Raw genomic sequence first — 15,007 nt, 5'->3', positions numbered from 1 at the left:
TGGCTTTCTACACCATGTGAGTTTTTAATTAATTATATGTTATTTTAATAACAATTTTAAAGGGGAGTAAGGGGTACAGGGAATGCATTCAGTGTGCTGTAACCTGCCCCTGCCCTTCCAACTTCTTTCCCTGTTGTTCTCTGGAACCTGCTCTCTTTGAAGAGATATAGAAAAGGCGGCAGTGTGGACGTTGACGAGGCGGCGCGGGGTGGGGGTGGGGGCGGACCTGGCCTAGGATGGGCATCCTGAGACACAGGAGCCAGAGGTGAAGGCCATCTAGTGGACAGAAGGTCTGAGAGCAGACAGGGGTCCCCAGCAGAATCAGGGACCTCCCTCCCAGCCTAGATGGCAGTGCAGCCATCTGCCACAGATTTTCAGGAGGTAGGATTTCCTTTAGATCTAAGTTCAGCCTTGCCCTCAACCACCCTTTACGGGTGACCCAGTTCCGTCTTTCACACCAGAAAATGTTTTCAGCAGTGGCGCCATTAGTCACTGGCTAATAACAATTCCCACATTCACTAACCTATGCCAAGCCCTCTGAATGTGTCGTAGCTCACTTATGTCTATGAGGTAGGTGCTATCATTATGTCCATTTTACAGACGAAGAAACTGAGGCTCCAAGAGATGACCTGCTTCTCCAGGGTTGCACAGCTGGCAAGGGCAGAGCCAGGATTTGAGCCTCAGTCTGCTGACACTGAAGCCCAAGTTCTTACCCGTGCTCCTCATGCTGCCAGGGGAGGACTGAGCCCTCCAGGAGGAGGGTAGGTGCTTCCCTCACTTGCCCATCTCCTTCCTGCAGGTCCGGGCCCTGGTAGCTGACTTTTCCATTATTTTCTCCATCCTGCTGTTCTGTGGAATCGATGCCTGCTTCGGCCTGGCGACCCCCAAGCTGCATGTGCCCAGTGTCATCAAGGTTTGCCCCTGGCCCCTGCTCTGGGTGTTAGCCCTGCCTGCCCACCAGCTTCAGTGCCTTTCCCCTCTATGCCGATCATACTTCCATAGACTCTCAGCCAAGAAACCCAGGGGTTTCTCTGGGTATGCTCCACCCTTCCTCCACACAGCCTCCCAGCGGGTGGTCCCTTAGGATGGTAGGTTAGGGACATATTCAGAGTGAAATCCTGCTGTGGAGTTACGGAGTGGGGAAGGTGCTGAAACCCCCCCTCCAGCCCAGCAGAAGCCCCCTGATTTCCACTTACGGAGCTACAACCCCCTGGCTCCAGCAGTCTTTAAGCGGCGTCCCCTGGGGTCTGTTGAAAATGATCCCCTAGAACACTGATTCTCAAAGTGTGGTCCCCAGACTAACATCATCACATCATCACCTGAGAACTTGTTAGAAATGCATCTTCTCAGCCCCATCCCAGACCTGTGGAATCAGGAAGTCTGGGGATGGGGCCCAGAGTTCTGTATTTTAATAAGCACCGCCCACCCCCGAAAGGGCCTGCCAAGCTTGAGAATCACTGCTGCAGGAACTCCCCATCATTCCTGAGTTGGTGCTGTTTGCTCGTAGCTAAGCTCAGGCCCAGCTCCCTCACAAGGAGCGCCAACCACCTACACTAGGCGTGGAGGTACAGGTTCTAGAACTCACCCTCCCTGCCTTTGAGGGCTTGACCTCCTCATGGTTACTTCAGGGTTCTTGTAAGTAGCTTGAACACAAAAAGTACCTCTTTCTCTTAAGTAAAAGAAAAGATAGATTTCAGCCCAGCTCCTGCGTAGATAATCCCTTGTTCTTAATGTGCAAGTCTGAATTAATGTTTGGTGTTTTACAAACCATCCTGTAATGCTCCCCAGACAGGTGACTCAGAGGAGAGGCAGAAACGTCAGGCACCGGGCCCATCAGATTTCTTATTCTTGCCTGTTGGGCCTCGTTCCTGCTTCTTGTTACATTGCAGTTAGTGACTGCCAGATCTGTCCTCTGGCTGTGCACCTCCCTGGTCCCAATCAACCCCAGGGCAGCTGCCGCCGATGATCTTAGTGCCGCAGACACCATGCCCTTCCCGAGTCTGTCTGCATCTGTGGTCTCTTTACAGTTGCAGGTGTCTAATGTCTTGAAGGGAAAAGATTGCACTCAAAAAGCACCCCAGGTGGGGAGTGGTGGGAGGTCAGGGAGAGTGGGGCCCCGGGCAGCAAGTGCACTGGGACAAGGGAGAGAGGAAAGGGCTGTTTCCGTTTGCTCTGCTCAGCCCACACGGCCTGACCGAGGCTGGTTTGTGGCCCCCTTTGGGAAGAACCCGTGGTGGGTGTACCTGGCGAGCATCCTGCCCGCCCTGCTGGTGACCATCCTGATCTTCATGGACCAGCAGATCACCGCCGTCATAGTCAACCGGAAGGAGAACAAGCTGAGGGTAAGGCGGCCGCTAGGAGCAGGGCACAACCTCTTTCTTGCCCCAAGGTCAGAAGGAACAAAGAAGGGAGATGGTGCTTCTGTCAAAATGTGGGGCCATTTATAAAGCAAGATGTGAGGTCAGAAGACTAGAGTTCTGGTGCGTGTGTGGGGAAATGTGACCTCCAGATGTGGGTAAGGCCACCAGGGCCAGGACCAACCCCAGGCTGGGCCATTAGGCACAGGCTCCTTGCTTCTCCCGAAGTGATCTTCCAGCTCTGTGCCTCCTGACCAGGAACTTGGGAGTCCGAGAAAATCTGGGATTTTGACGCAGAACCGTGAGGCAGAGGAGAATCCTTAGCCCTTCTGGTCCCTGCACCTCCTCTCCCTGCCTCTGGGCAACCCTCTCCCCATCCCAATCTAGACCACTCTGAGCTTGGTCTAAAGCCTGCCCCGGCCAAGACCCCACGTTCAAGAATTGCTGAGCTATTGTCACCACTGGTAGGAGCCCTTCTTCCCAAGGACCCAAGCCCAGCACCTGTCCAAGCCCAAACACCCCTCTCCTCCCTTTCCTGTGTCCCTTCCCTAGCTCAACAAACCCTGGGGTTGGTGATGCCTGAGCACCTCAGGGTGGTGACACCCTAAGAGTACCTAATGAAGGCCGAGGGGAGCCTTTTAACCATGTTCCACAAAATGGCTGCTCTGGGGAGATTTCTGTCTCCCTTCCCCCAGACCAACAGGTGGTCAGGTGCAGACTCCCTAGACAGCTTTTCCCCTCCCACTGCCCCATGCAGAAGGCTGCTGGCTACCATCTGGACCTGTTCTGGGTGGGCATCCTCATGGCCCTGTGCTCCTTCATGGGGCTCCCCTGGTATGTGGCGGCCACTGTCATCTCCATCGCCCACATCGACAGCCTCAAGATGGAGACGGAGACCAGCGCCCCTGGGGAGCAGCCCCAGTTCCTGGGGGTCAGGTAGGTGGGGAGCAGTGACTGGGGACTGCCTGAGCAGGGGTGTTTAGGTTGGGAGAAGGGAAGCAGGTTTTTCTTACTATCGAGTTATCTGACAGCCCAGGAACTTGGAGGATAGGAGTGATATTCCTAAGGGAGAGGGAGGGAGACAAAAATTCAGTTCTAAGTGGTGCTTTTTTGGTAATGAATTGCAAGCAGTCCACCACCATGGCCCGCGTGCACACTGACCTCTTAGCTGCATGGGCTACTCAACGTCCCCACAGCCCCTATGACCTGTCCTTTTGTCTCCTCGTCTTCAAGACCCCCTGCCCCCACCATCCCCCAACCTCTCCTGTGGGTGTGGGTCCTCCCCAGTCTCCATTCTTCCAGAGAGTCTTCCCAGGACCACTCCCACTCCCTAGACGGTGGCCCATGGCCTGTCACTTCCATGCCCTCCTCCTCCTCCTCTCATGCCGGTGTCGGCTCCCTTACCTGTTACCGGCAGCCATATGCATCTTCTACCTCTTAGGGCCTCCGAGGTGAGCCCACATCAGACACTGGCTGTCCAGAGAGTTTTTCCTCACTGCCTTGGGATACCTGGGCTACACAGCCTGCGCCGGATGAGCCTTCTCTGGCCAGGGCAGGGTCTCCTCCTGGACTCCTGAGCCCCAGATGACTGGGTCTGAGCAATCTGCCCCCGACCCCCCAGCTCTCACCTGGATTGGGCCTGGCTGGGCATTCAGGAAAACATACCTACTCTCCTGCCCCTCCCACCTACTCTGCCAGCAGCTGGGCCCCCTCGCTCTGATTCCTCTTAGTCATGCCCCACAGACGAAGGATCTTCCTGCAGTCGAAGGGCAGGGATCATAAGCAGTGCACATACCCATTTCATCCTCACAACTCCCAAGGCGGTTGCCACTATCTTGCTTCTACTGAGGCTGAAGACATTTAGGGCCTCGCCTGTTGCCACACAGCTGAGTGGCAGAGCCACACCCAGGTCAGTCTGGCGGCAGCACGTCTACTATTAGTCACTGCACTGGACACCCTCCCAAATGCCCCTACATCTGCCTCAGTCAAGGCTCCCTCTCTTCCCATGTGCCGGTCAGCTGGGCCTCAGACAGGTTTACTCTCTGGAATGGGGGAACAGGGCAGAGGCCAGGGCGTGGACACAACCGTTAGGTGCACACGAGGGCCAGAGGGCTAGAATGGTCAGGGGGCATCTCCCAGTCCACCCTGACTGTGTGCCGTTGTCTGCCAGGGAACAAAGAGTGACCGGCACCATTGTCTTCATCCTGACGGGCATCTCCGTCTTCCTGGCTCCTGTCCTGAAGGTGAGGCTCTACACCCTCCACCAGGGCGCCATCCACCTAAGAAAGCACTGGCCTGATGCCTCAGAGGTGGGGAGAGGGTCTCCACATGGACCCTAAAGAGGCAGGACCCAAAGAGATGTTTCACCACCGTCCTTGTTTTCTGGAACATTGCATCGCTTATTAGCACCAGGCAATCCTCACTGCTCTTTCCACTCCTCCCAGGGTCCATCCTCCCCTTTCTGGAGATGCTCCTCCCTCAGAAAGCTTGGCCAAGTTCCATCCTGTTGTTGTTTTTTTTTTTTTTTAAGATTTTATTTATTTATTTTTTAGAGAGTGAGAGAGAAACAGCATGAGAGAGGAGAGGGTCAGAGGGAGAAGCAGGCTCCCCGCTGAGCCGGGAGCCCGATGTGGGACTCGATCCCAGGACCCTGGGATCATGACCTGAGCCGAAGGCAGACGCTTAACCATCTGAGCCACTCAGGCACCCCCTGTTGTTGTTTTTTTAAGATATTATTTATTTATTTGTCAGAGAGCAAGAGTGCTCACAAGCAGGGAGAGCTGCAGGCAGAGAGAAAAACAAGCTCCCTGCTGAGCAAGGAGCCTGATGCAGGACTTGAGCCCAGGACCCTGGGATCATGACCTGAGCCGAAGGCAGACACTTAACTGACTGAGCCACCCAGGCGTCCTTGGCCAAGTTCCATCCTTGCTTAGATCAGGAGCTTCCTGAGCTGGTTGTGTCTCCACATTGTGGTTTATGGCTCACTAGACATCTCTTTGCTCACTGGTTTTCTGAAGTTTCAAATTTCTGAGGAGAATGTTTCTGTAGATTTTCCTGTGCCCTGTTCTCTGCTCCTCTGTCTTGCATGTCTTGGGCACAAAACTGATTTTTTCCCCCCAACACAGTTTGAAGATCCTTTGGCTCACATCCCTCCAGACCAACTGGAAGAGATGAAATCAAATGAGAGTACATTCAGAGTATGCGTCCACGAATACTCTTTCTGCTCAGGTTTCTCCATCTCTCCAATTCAGCCACTTACCTATTGTGTTCATTTGCTGCATACAATACCACAGACTGGGCAGCTTAAACAACACTTACTTTCTTACCGTTCTGGAGGCTAGAAGTTTGTGATCAGAGTGTCGCTAGCTTTGGTCTCTTCTGAAGCCAGATATAGGGAAATGTTAATTATTACTCTGGCCAACATGGAAAAATTTCCATGGGTCCGCATGGCTCCAAGCACTCTGATACTGTTTTTGTATTCAATGACAAATGATTTGAAAAATCCTACCCCCCCCCAAAAAATCTTACCCATGTTCTTTGATAATAAGTGTAGAAAAAATATAATATTTTATTCACCACCAATTAGTCTATTTGATAAATTTTATAACAGAGAAGACCTATCTAGATTTTTATTGATCATAAGATTTAGGATTTCTTATTTGATTGTATTAAAGTACATAAAGTATATATTTTCATTTTATTTGTTTATATTTTCATACCTTTTTTTTTTAAAGATTTTATTTATTTATTTGACAGAGAGCGAAAGCAGGAACACAAGCAGGGGGAGTGGGAGAGGCAGAAGCAGACTCCCTGCTGAGCAGGGAGCCTGATGTGGGATTGATCCCAGGACCCTGGGACCATGACCTGAGCCGAAGGCAGATGCTTAACGACTGAGCCACCCAGGCGCCCATTTTTTATACCTTTTTTTAAAGATAGGCTTTCAGAGGAAGTCAACAACTTTGCACATACTTCTTCAGAGACTGAATCCACCCAAAACTGCTCCTGGGAATGAGAGCTCAAGTGTCCTTGAGGCAGACCTTCCCCGTCACAACCTGACAACTATCCAGATGTCTTCCATCTTAACCAAGCAAAATAAAATCATTTCTAACAACAGCAACAGAAAAAAAGATTGGCTTTCAAAATTGTTTTAGTTAAGTGATTAAAGCATTATCACTAGCTGACACCAGTACTAATTTTGACACTAGTGCTAATTTGGCAAGATAGCCAAAGATTTGCAAATTGGTGATGATGGCTGAAGACTATCACTGATCTTCTAGCAGTAAAAATCACTGTGTCTGAATCAGGGCAACCATCCATTGTGAGAGAGATTTCATCCCTTACTGCTCAAAGTAGTAAGGCTAATTTTAGGTTAAAGGGAAGATATTTTGTATAGCCAGTTCAAGAAAAATATAACTTAACCCAGATCTGAGGTTCTAGATTTAATCCCAGCATTTATTTCCAATAAGAAAAATCTTCCAGGGCGTCTGGGTGGCTCAGTCGGTTAAGCATCTGCCTTTGGCTCAGGTCATGATCTCAGGATCCTGGGATTGAGCCCTACGTCAGCCTCCCTGCTCAGCAGGGAGTCTACTACTCCCTCTCCATCTGCCCCTCCCCCTTTGCTTGTGCTCTCTCTCAAATAAATAAAATCTTAAAAAAAATTTTTTCCAAAAAGCTTATTTAACTTTTTGCAACGGTAGGTTTACCCATGTCTGTCAAATTAGGCATAGCTGAGTACATACCAGATTCAGAGAACGTACATTGGAGAGCCGTCTACCTAAGACATTGGTTGAGATCTTTAATTTTTTTAAGATTTATTTATTTATTTGGGGGGCGGACAGAGGGAGAGGAAGAGAGAGAATCCTCAAGCAGACTCACTGCTGAGCATGGAGCCCTTCGCAGGGCTCAGTCCCAGGACCCTAAGATCATGACCTGAGCCGAAATCAAGAGTTGGACACATAACTGAGCCACCCAGACACCTTGGATCTTTAATTCTTGTTTATATAGCAGGGGAGAGATCACTTTGGTGCTACAAATTTTAGAGGGTACAAATTGGATCCTAATTATTAGTGTTTTTATTTTTATCAGTGTTTCTAAATTAGTTATTAACTATACCTTTGTCCAATTCCTCCAGTAGAATTCTGCTCTAGGGCTTCTCAAATTTTAATGTGTATAAAAATCACCTCGGAGGGGCACCTGGGTGGCTCAGTCGGTTAAGTATCCGACTCTTGATCTCAGCTCAGGTCTTGATCTCAGGGTCATGAGTTCAAGCCCTGCATTGGGCTCTCAAAAAAAATTTATATATACACACATACACACACATACACACATTTTATGTATATACACAAATATAAACACACATTTTATGTATATACAATTTATATATATATAAAATTTATATATATGTATATATGTGAAAAAATATATCTATGAAAAAAATCACCTGGGAACCTTATTAAAGATACTAATATAACACTGTATGTTAACTATTCTGGAATTAGAATTAAAACTTAATAAAAAAAGATACTGATTCAGTAGGTCTGGGTAGGACCCAAAATTCTGCATTTTTAACAAGCTCACAGGCAATGCCAATAATGCTGGCCCAAAGACCCCACCTTGAGCAGTAAGGGATGAAATCTCTCTCTCAATGGATGGTTGCCCTGATTTAGACACAGTGATTTTTACTGCTAGAGGATCAGTGATAATCTTCAGCCCTGTCATCATCAATTTGCAAATCTTTGGTTATCTTGTCAAATTGAGGGCGTTGGAGGATGACGTGGCCACGTATCTGACAGGTGGCATGAACACCTTACCCATTCAGTTCTGCAGACCCCCTGTCCTTCCCAAGCCCTGAAGGGTTGTCCTGTTTTGTTTCATGTTTTGCTCGCACCTTGCCACCATTCTTCAGGACTGTGGATTTCAGCATTCTGCCTCAGAGGTACCCCTGGCCATATCAGAAGCCTCCCCTCTGAGCCCCATGAGTTCTCGTGGTCTCAGCTTCAAATCATATGGGAAGGCTGCAAGATCAAATGTCTTGGATTGAGGTTTACAGCATATGGGTCCAAATCATGGTTTGTGTTTAAAAAATGAACCCAGTCTAACTTATGTTAAAAAAAGGTTACTTATTTGGTTGGATTTATGGACATCCTAAGTGGCATCTAAAAGTTGAGCACAGGACTTAGCATTTGCCCACGTGTTCCAACATGACCACCCTAGAACCGAGGCAGAGCCTTGTTCACAGTGGCAAGCCAAAAGGGCAGATAAAGGGAAGGAGGAGGGGGTGCTGGGTGGCTAAGTCGGTTGAGCGTCCGATTCTTGATTTTGGCACAGGTCATGATCTCAGGGTTGTGAGATTGAGCCCCACATCAGGCTCCATGCTGGGCATGGCATGGAGTCTCCTTAAGATTCTCTCTCTCTCCTTCTCCCTCTGCCCCCCCCCCACCACTCACACATGCACATTCTCTCAAAAAAAAAAAAAAGTGGGGGAGGGGGCAGGATGAAAGAAGCAGAAACACAGCTTAGAGGGGCCCCTGGGTGGCTCAGTCGTTGAGCATCTGCCTTCGGCTCAGGTCACGATCCCAGAGTCCTGGGATCGAGCCCCACATTGGGCTCCCTGCTCGGCGGGAAGCCTGCTTCTCCCTCTCCCACTCCCCCTGCTTGTGTTCCTGCTCTTGCTATCTCTCTCTGTCAAATAAATAAATAAAATCTTAAAAAAAAAAAAAGAAACACAGCTTAGAGAGACAGTAGAAAAATACGTCAAAAGGCTTCTAAAGAATCATAATGATGATTGTAGAACAGTATGAGTGATATGGTCCCATTTTTGAAAAAGCTAACAAACTACCTGTGAGCATGATCAGAAAGGAAAGATGCCCACCAAATCATTAGCGGTTAGTTGGCAATTAGTGGTGGTTGGTTTATCTATACACATCTGTTTTGCTTCTTTTTTTAATCCGATTGTGTAGGGTGTATAATTTTTGTTAATCAGCACCTACTCTCTGCTGATGGAGGTCAACTCAATAAAGGTCCCCAGAGCAATGAAGCTTTGTGGGGGGTCCTCAGCTGGGGCTGGAAGGGGGAAGGAGCTGACAAGAATAAGCAGGGGGCTTTCTATGGAGCTTTCCCATGTTCCAGAAGTTGTGTCTTCAGTCAAACCCCATGGCTTCAGCAGGGATGGAAGCAGGGCGGCCAGGCTGGGGGAGCCGCTGCCCAGAGAGAAGGGGGCAGGGCAGCCCTCCCCATCGACACTGGCTCCAGATCTACTCTCAGAGGCTCAGTTCCCCTAAACATCCAGCTCCTTCATGGCTTGGGGAAAGCCAAGGCAGACCAGCTTGCCTCCGTGACTTGGCAGACGCTGTCATACAGAACAGGGCAGCCAACAGCCTGCCCCCGGCAGAGATCCATTCGAAAGCTCTACTTCCCTCTCTCATTTCAGTACATCCCCATGCCCGTGCTGTATGGAGTCTTCCTCTACATGGGCGTGGCCTCCCTGAATGGCATCCAGGTAAGGCTCTCCCCACCCCACCGAGGCCCAGGCTGATCTAACCAGAGTCAACTCCCCACATCTGCTGCCATATTACCGAAACCCCAAGTGCTTGATTCCGCAGTTCAGTGGGAAAATAATGGTGATAAAGATACTACCATTTACTGTGTATCAAATCAAATCACTATAGCAGGCCCTTCATAGGTGTTCTATAATGAAATCTGTGTAAGTAGGTGCTGTGATCCCTATTTTACAGACGAGGAAACAGGTTCAGGATTCACAACCCCGATGGGGCTGACTCCAATGAGCATTTCACTACATCTCTCTTCTCTAAGGCAACTCTAGCGGAAGAAAACATTTTGTTTTGTTCTTTATTTAGCATGATACACCAGATGTCTTGGCTGTCTTTGTGTTGCAGTTAGTTGCATTTTCCTTGAATGGGGGCAGTGTTCCTTTGTGGCCGCCTCCAGGGCTGTACCCTGCAGGCAGGGTTCAGGCCTCCTCCCCTAAGGGCTCCCTGTGTGTCCTCCTAGACCTGCAGTCCCCCTCCTGTGCATTCTTAGTCCAGACAAGGGGCTACCTCCTATGAGACCCCACCGCGTCACCCCTTCCCGCAGTCCCAAGCCCCCAGCAGGGCCACCTCCCTCACGGGGTCCCCACTGCTGGCTGAGCCTCGCGCTCTCCGCCAGTTCTGGGAACGCTGCAAGCTCTTCCTCATGCCGGCCAAGCACCAGCCGGACCACGCCTTCCTGCGGCACGTGCCCCTGCGCCGGATCCACCTCTTCACGCTGGTGCAGATACTCTGCCTGGCGGTGCTCTGGATCCTCAAGTCCACGATGGCCGCCATCATCTTCCCGGTCATGGTAAGGTGGGCGCGGGCTCCCCATCCTGCTTGGCCGATGGGGCCTGGGCAGGCGTCCTCAGGAGGGAGGTCCGCCGTTGCAGATGGCCTGACTCTCTCAGGGTCACAGAAGCAAGCACAGATTCGGGTCGTGAGTCCAGGCCAGATAGAGAGGGGAGAGGGGGGCAGTGCAGGGGGACGGTGCGGGAGCCTGTGGGCTAATGCTTCGGGAAAGCCCTGGGTGGGCCCCAAAGCCTGCAGTGCTGGACTGGGGGCCAAAGTGAGTACACAGAGGTAGGATTTGAAATGTGCCCACCTGGGATTCTCAACCCTGGGGGACCATTAGAATCACTTGGGAGCTTTTTAAAACTGTGCCCAGGCCTCACCCCAGATCAATTAAATCAGTATCTCTTGGGGAAACCCAGGCATTGGTGTCTGTAATAAGTCTCTGCAGGTGGGCATAAATGTGCAGTCAAGGTTGAGAACCACCACTCTAAGGAAAGGGAAATGGATCCTCCCCAATAGGGCCCTCATGGGGTCTAGCGATAACAAGGGGAAAGGAAAAGAAATTATAGTCACCATTAGCATGTGTGGAGTGCTGTTTAATTTAATCCACAGCAGTAGTAGTAGTACTTTAAGTATACTTAAAGTATACTTTAGTACTACTACTAACCCTATTTTACAGGTGAGGAAACTGAGGCTCAGAGGGCATGTGTGAGTGACCCAACCATACAACCAGAAGGAGCTGAGCCAAGATCCATACCCTCCCCCTATTGATTTTTTTAATTTACATGCAGTAAAATTCACTATGTGGTTCTGTGAGTTTGGACAAATGCACAGATTAGTGGTTCCACAACTACAGTCATGATACAGAACAGTTCCATCATGCCTAAAATTCCCTCATGCCATTTCTGTTGTTTTTTTTTTAAGAGAGAGAGAAAGAGCATGCGTGCGCATGTGGGAGAGGGACAGAGAGAGAATCTTAAGCAGGCTCCATGCCTAGCACAGAGCCTGACAGGGGGCTCGATCTCACCACCTGGGCGGAAATCAAGAGTCGGACACTTAACCGATTGAGCCAGCCAGGCACCCCCCACCCCCTGCCATTTCTATGCAGACAGTGCCTCTTCCCACCCCTACCCCTAGCAACCACTAATTTGTTTTCAGAGCCAGGATTTTTAAAACCCAGGTCTGTCTAGCTCTCAAGCTCTACTTGCTCCCAAGAAGCGGGTCAGTTAGGAACCAGAGTTAAATCCAGCTGGCTGGTTTTCTCCCTGACCTCATTTAGTGGCCGGTTCTTGGTAGTGAAGGGGCAATATTTATAACTAGTTACCCTGGGCCCATTGAATTTATTAAAAGGCCAGTATTTAATCCTTCCCCAAAGCACACATTTTTCCCTTTGTGTATGCTGAACAGAACCAAACTTTCTAGACTTTACTGTAAAAATTCCTGATATCCCAGTACACTTTCTTCAGTGTACTTTATACTTGTTAACAGAGATTGGCAGCCCTCAGAAATAAGGACAGAGGGACAGTGGGTCTCAAAGCGTGATCTCTGATCCAGAAGTATCAACATCTCTTGGGAAACTTGTTAGAGATGCGGATTCTCAGGCCAGACCCAGACTTGCTGACTCAGAACCTCTGGGGGGTAGCCCCCAGCAATATGTGTATTAACAAGCCCTCCAGGTGTTTTGGTGGAAGCTCAAGTTTGAGGATCACTGATTTAAAGAATAACTGTAGGAGTTCTGTAGCCCTTGGTCTCTGCCTGGCTCCGAACCAGCTGTCACAGGCTCTGTTCCCTGGCTCATTGGTAGGCTTTGCCATTCAACTGAGGAAGGGCCAGATGAAAGGAACCAAGCGGGCAGGTGGTAAATGGTGGTTTGTCGGAGCTCTGAGATGGCTTCAAAGAGACCAGATAAAGTCCCTAAACATAGCTGACTGGGGGAGAAAAAACAATGTCTGAGTTTGGGGTCTTGAGCCCATGGTTTTCTCTGAACTCTCACCACAGATCCTGGGCCTCATCATTGTTCGAAGGCTTCTGGACCTCATCTTCTCCCAGCATGATCTGGCCTGGATTGACAACATCCTTCCAGAGAAGGAGAAGAAGGAGACAGATAAGAAGAAGAAGAGAAGGAAAGGGGCCCATGAGGACAGTGATGAGGAGGTGGGGAGGATGTGAGGCCAGGGCTGAGGGAAGAGATCAAGAAACCCTCCCTCCACTTCTGCCCAGGCCAGGGAGAGGGTGGGCTTTCAGGTGGCCAGCTATGATCACCTGGGCCTAGTGTGGCATGGGCTGAGGCTTCTGCCTGTGTTGGTGTGGGGTGCTGAGAGCTCGTCTGCTTATGGGAATATCCTCAGGGTGGGCCACAGTGAATGAGCACCACCCCCCCCAACAACCCAGGGAAAGGCTGGTTGCCACACCCATTCTTTCCCATTTCTGTGAGCTCCCGGGGCTGTTATCAACAAGCAGTGCAGGTCCTTGATGGACAGGGCAGAAGACTCAGCTCCATCATGGGGGAGGTTATGAGGACTGACCTCCAAAGAATGGAGCAGGTCTCGGGGGTAGAGTCTGATGGGCACCAATTAGTAGATTAGACTCCGGGACAGGTGGAAGGACTGGGAGCAAGGTTTGCTTGGCCTGCCTCTGGGGTATTAGGGAAGGTGGGCAGAGAGGCATATGTCCTCACTGAAAGGAGAGTGGCTACATTCCCCAGATGCTGGGGACCACCTGGTTGCCCCATCTACTCTTCTCTCATGCTTCCTCCTCATCCCACTTCCAAAACACTCAGGGAGTCAACAGACAGAAAGCCAGTCCAACTTAGAGTAAATCACGAAATGTGAACAGAAAGATTGTCTAGTTCAAGTGCTCATTACAGGTGATGAAACGATCCTCCAAAAGGGAAGTGGTTCACCCAAGATGGACATATGGTTAAATGTCTAAAGGGAATGAAGAATCCTGACTTTTTTTAATTTTAATTTTTTAAATTTTATTCATTTGAGAGAGAGCAAGAGCGGGGAGAGGGGCAGAGGGAGAGGGAGAAGCAGACTCCCCACTGAGCAGGGAGCCCAATGTAGGGCTTGATCCCAAGACCCTGAGATCATGACCTGAGCTGAAGGCAGATGCTGAACCAACTGAGCCACCTAGGTGCCCTCTGTTTCTGACTTTGATCATTTCCAATATGCTAAGCTGCCCATGCCATCTAGCAACATGCCTGGCTCCCATTCTCCCAGGTCTGACCTGAACCCACATCTCTGTATCCACCTGGAACTGTTAACAGTGATTTTGCCTTTTGCAGGTCAAAGCTGTCCATGGGCAAATCCTTGCTGACTGGTGGCAATCAAACCATCTTCTGATGGTAGTGATAGACCCAAACTCCCCTGGTCCTTAATTGCTTTCCTCTTCCAGGGAGAAAGAGGCCCATCATTCATTCACATGTTTTTCATTGATGATTTAGATGGTTTGCAAAGACAGGCCTTGAGAACAAAGAAACTGAGAGTCTAAGTGCCTTTTAAAAACAAATACTCTTTAATTGATTCATTCAATAAATATTTGAGTGGCTACCACGTGCCAGAAACTATTCCAGGGTTGGGGAAAAGCATGATATATTAATGGAAAAATGGGATTCAATTTGCACAAATCCACTTTACACATGTCTTTACAGCACCACCAGCTATTGTGTGAGATTCACTCCTGATTGGTTACTATGACAGTTGAAACTGTTCTGATAAATAATGTTCCTGGAAGAGTGTCCTGTTTAGGACAGCAGGCTAACTGTGATTGCCCCCCACTGAGCCCCAGAGTACTTGTAGCACCCCCTAACTGTTGAGACTGGAGATAGAGAGGATGGTGGTTGGCATATTGTGGATGCATGTATTTTCCATCTCTTGGCAACAAAGTCAAAGCTGTTGAGTTGGTGGTGTTTATCAGCTTTTCCCACTGTTTCTCTCCAGCCCCAGTTCCCTCCTCCCTCAGTTATAAAGATTCCCATGGAAAGTGTCCAATCAGATCCCCAAAATGGTATCCACTGCATTGCCAGTAAGTAAAACACATGGTGTCTCTCCCTTCCTACTTACTACTAATTCTCCACCTCTTCCTCCAAGGAACTTCCATCTTTAACTCAAGGGGACCGAATGGTCTTAGATGCTAGAGGACTCCTCTGGTAGGCAGAGTTCAGTGAGAACTGGGCCACCAGGATTCAGACTTCAACCAATGGAATCCCCAAATCAAAGCCTGCAGGTGCCTGTGATCAAGCTTCACTTCCATTTAGGCAGAGCCCCTCATTCTTTCCTTGCCCCTGGTGCCTCCTGATGCCTGTGGAGCCACCTGGCCCTCTCT

At 49.6% G+C, this 15,007-nt stretch overlaps 1 protein-coding gene across 5 annotated transcripts in view; it reads left to right on the top strand.

The window, feature by feature from the left end:
• Positions 1-15,007, top strand: part of SLC4A5 (solute carrier family 4 member 5) — a 103,618-nt gene that overhangs the window by 83,935 nt on the left and 4,676 nt on the right. For 3 of the 5 annotated variants that reach the window (XM_031030178.2, XM_081833716.1, XM_081833715.1), the window contains 7 exons: positions 800-913; positions 2,181-2,342; positions 3,115-3,293; positions 4,528-4,600; positions 9,787-9,855; positions 10,524-10,697; positions 12,680-12,835. In XM_031030178.2, the coding sequence (XP_030886038.1) occupies positions 800-913; positions 2,181-2,342; positions 3,115-3,293; positions 4,528-4,600; positions 9,787-9,855; positions 10,524-10,697; positions 12,680-12,835 (927 nt within the window). Of the gene's footprint in view, positions 1-799; positions 914-2,180; positions 2,343-3,114; positions 3,294-4,527; positions 4,601-9,786; positions 9,856-10,523; positions 10,698-12,679; positions 12,836-14,622; positions 14,708-15,007 lie in introns of all 5 variants that reach the window. The other 2 variants (XM_081833717.1, XM_031030179.2) reach the window with 1 other exon arrangement.

Source organism: Leptonychotes weddellii, chromosome 10 (assembly GCF_054177405.1).
Source record: "Leptonychotes weddellii isolate Sample4059 chromosome 10, ASM5417740v2, whole genome shotgun sequence".
NCBI lineage: Eukaryota > Metazoa > Chordata > Mammalia > Carnivora > Phocidae > Leptonychotes > Leptonychotes weddellii.
The sequence above is the reverse complement of the archived record's forward strand: the minus strand, read 5'-3'. Positions and strand labels throughout refer to the sequence as shown.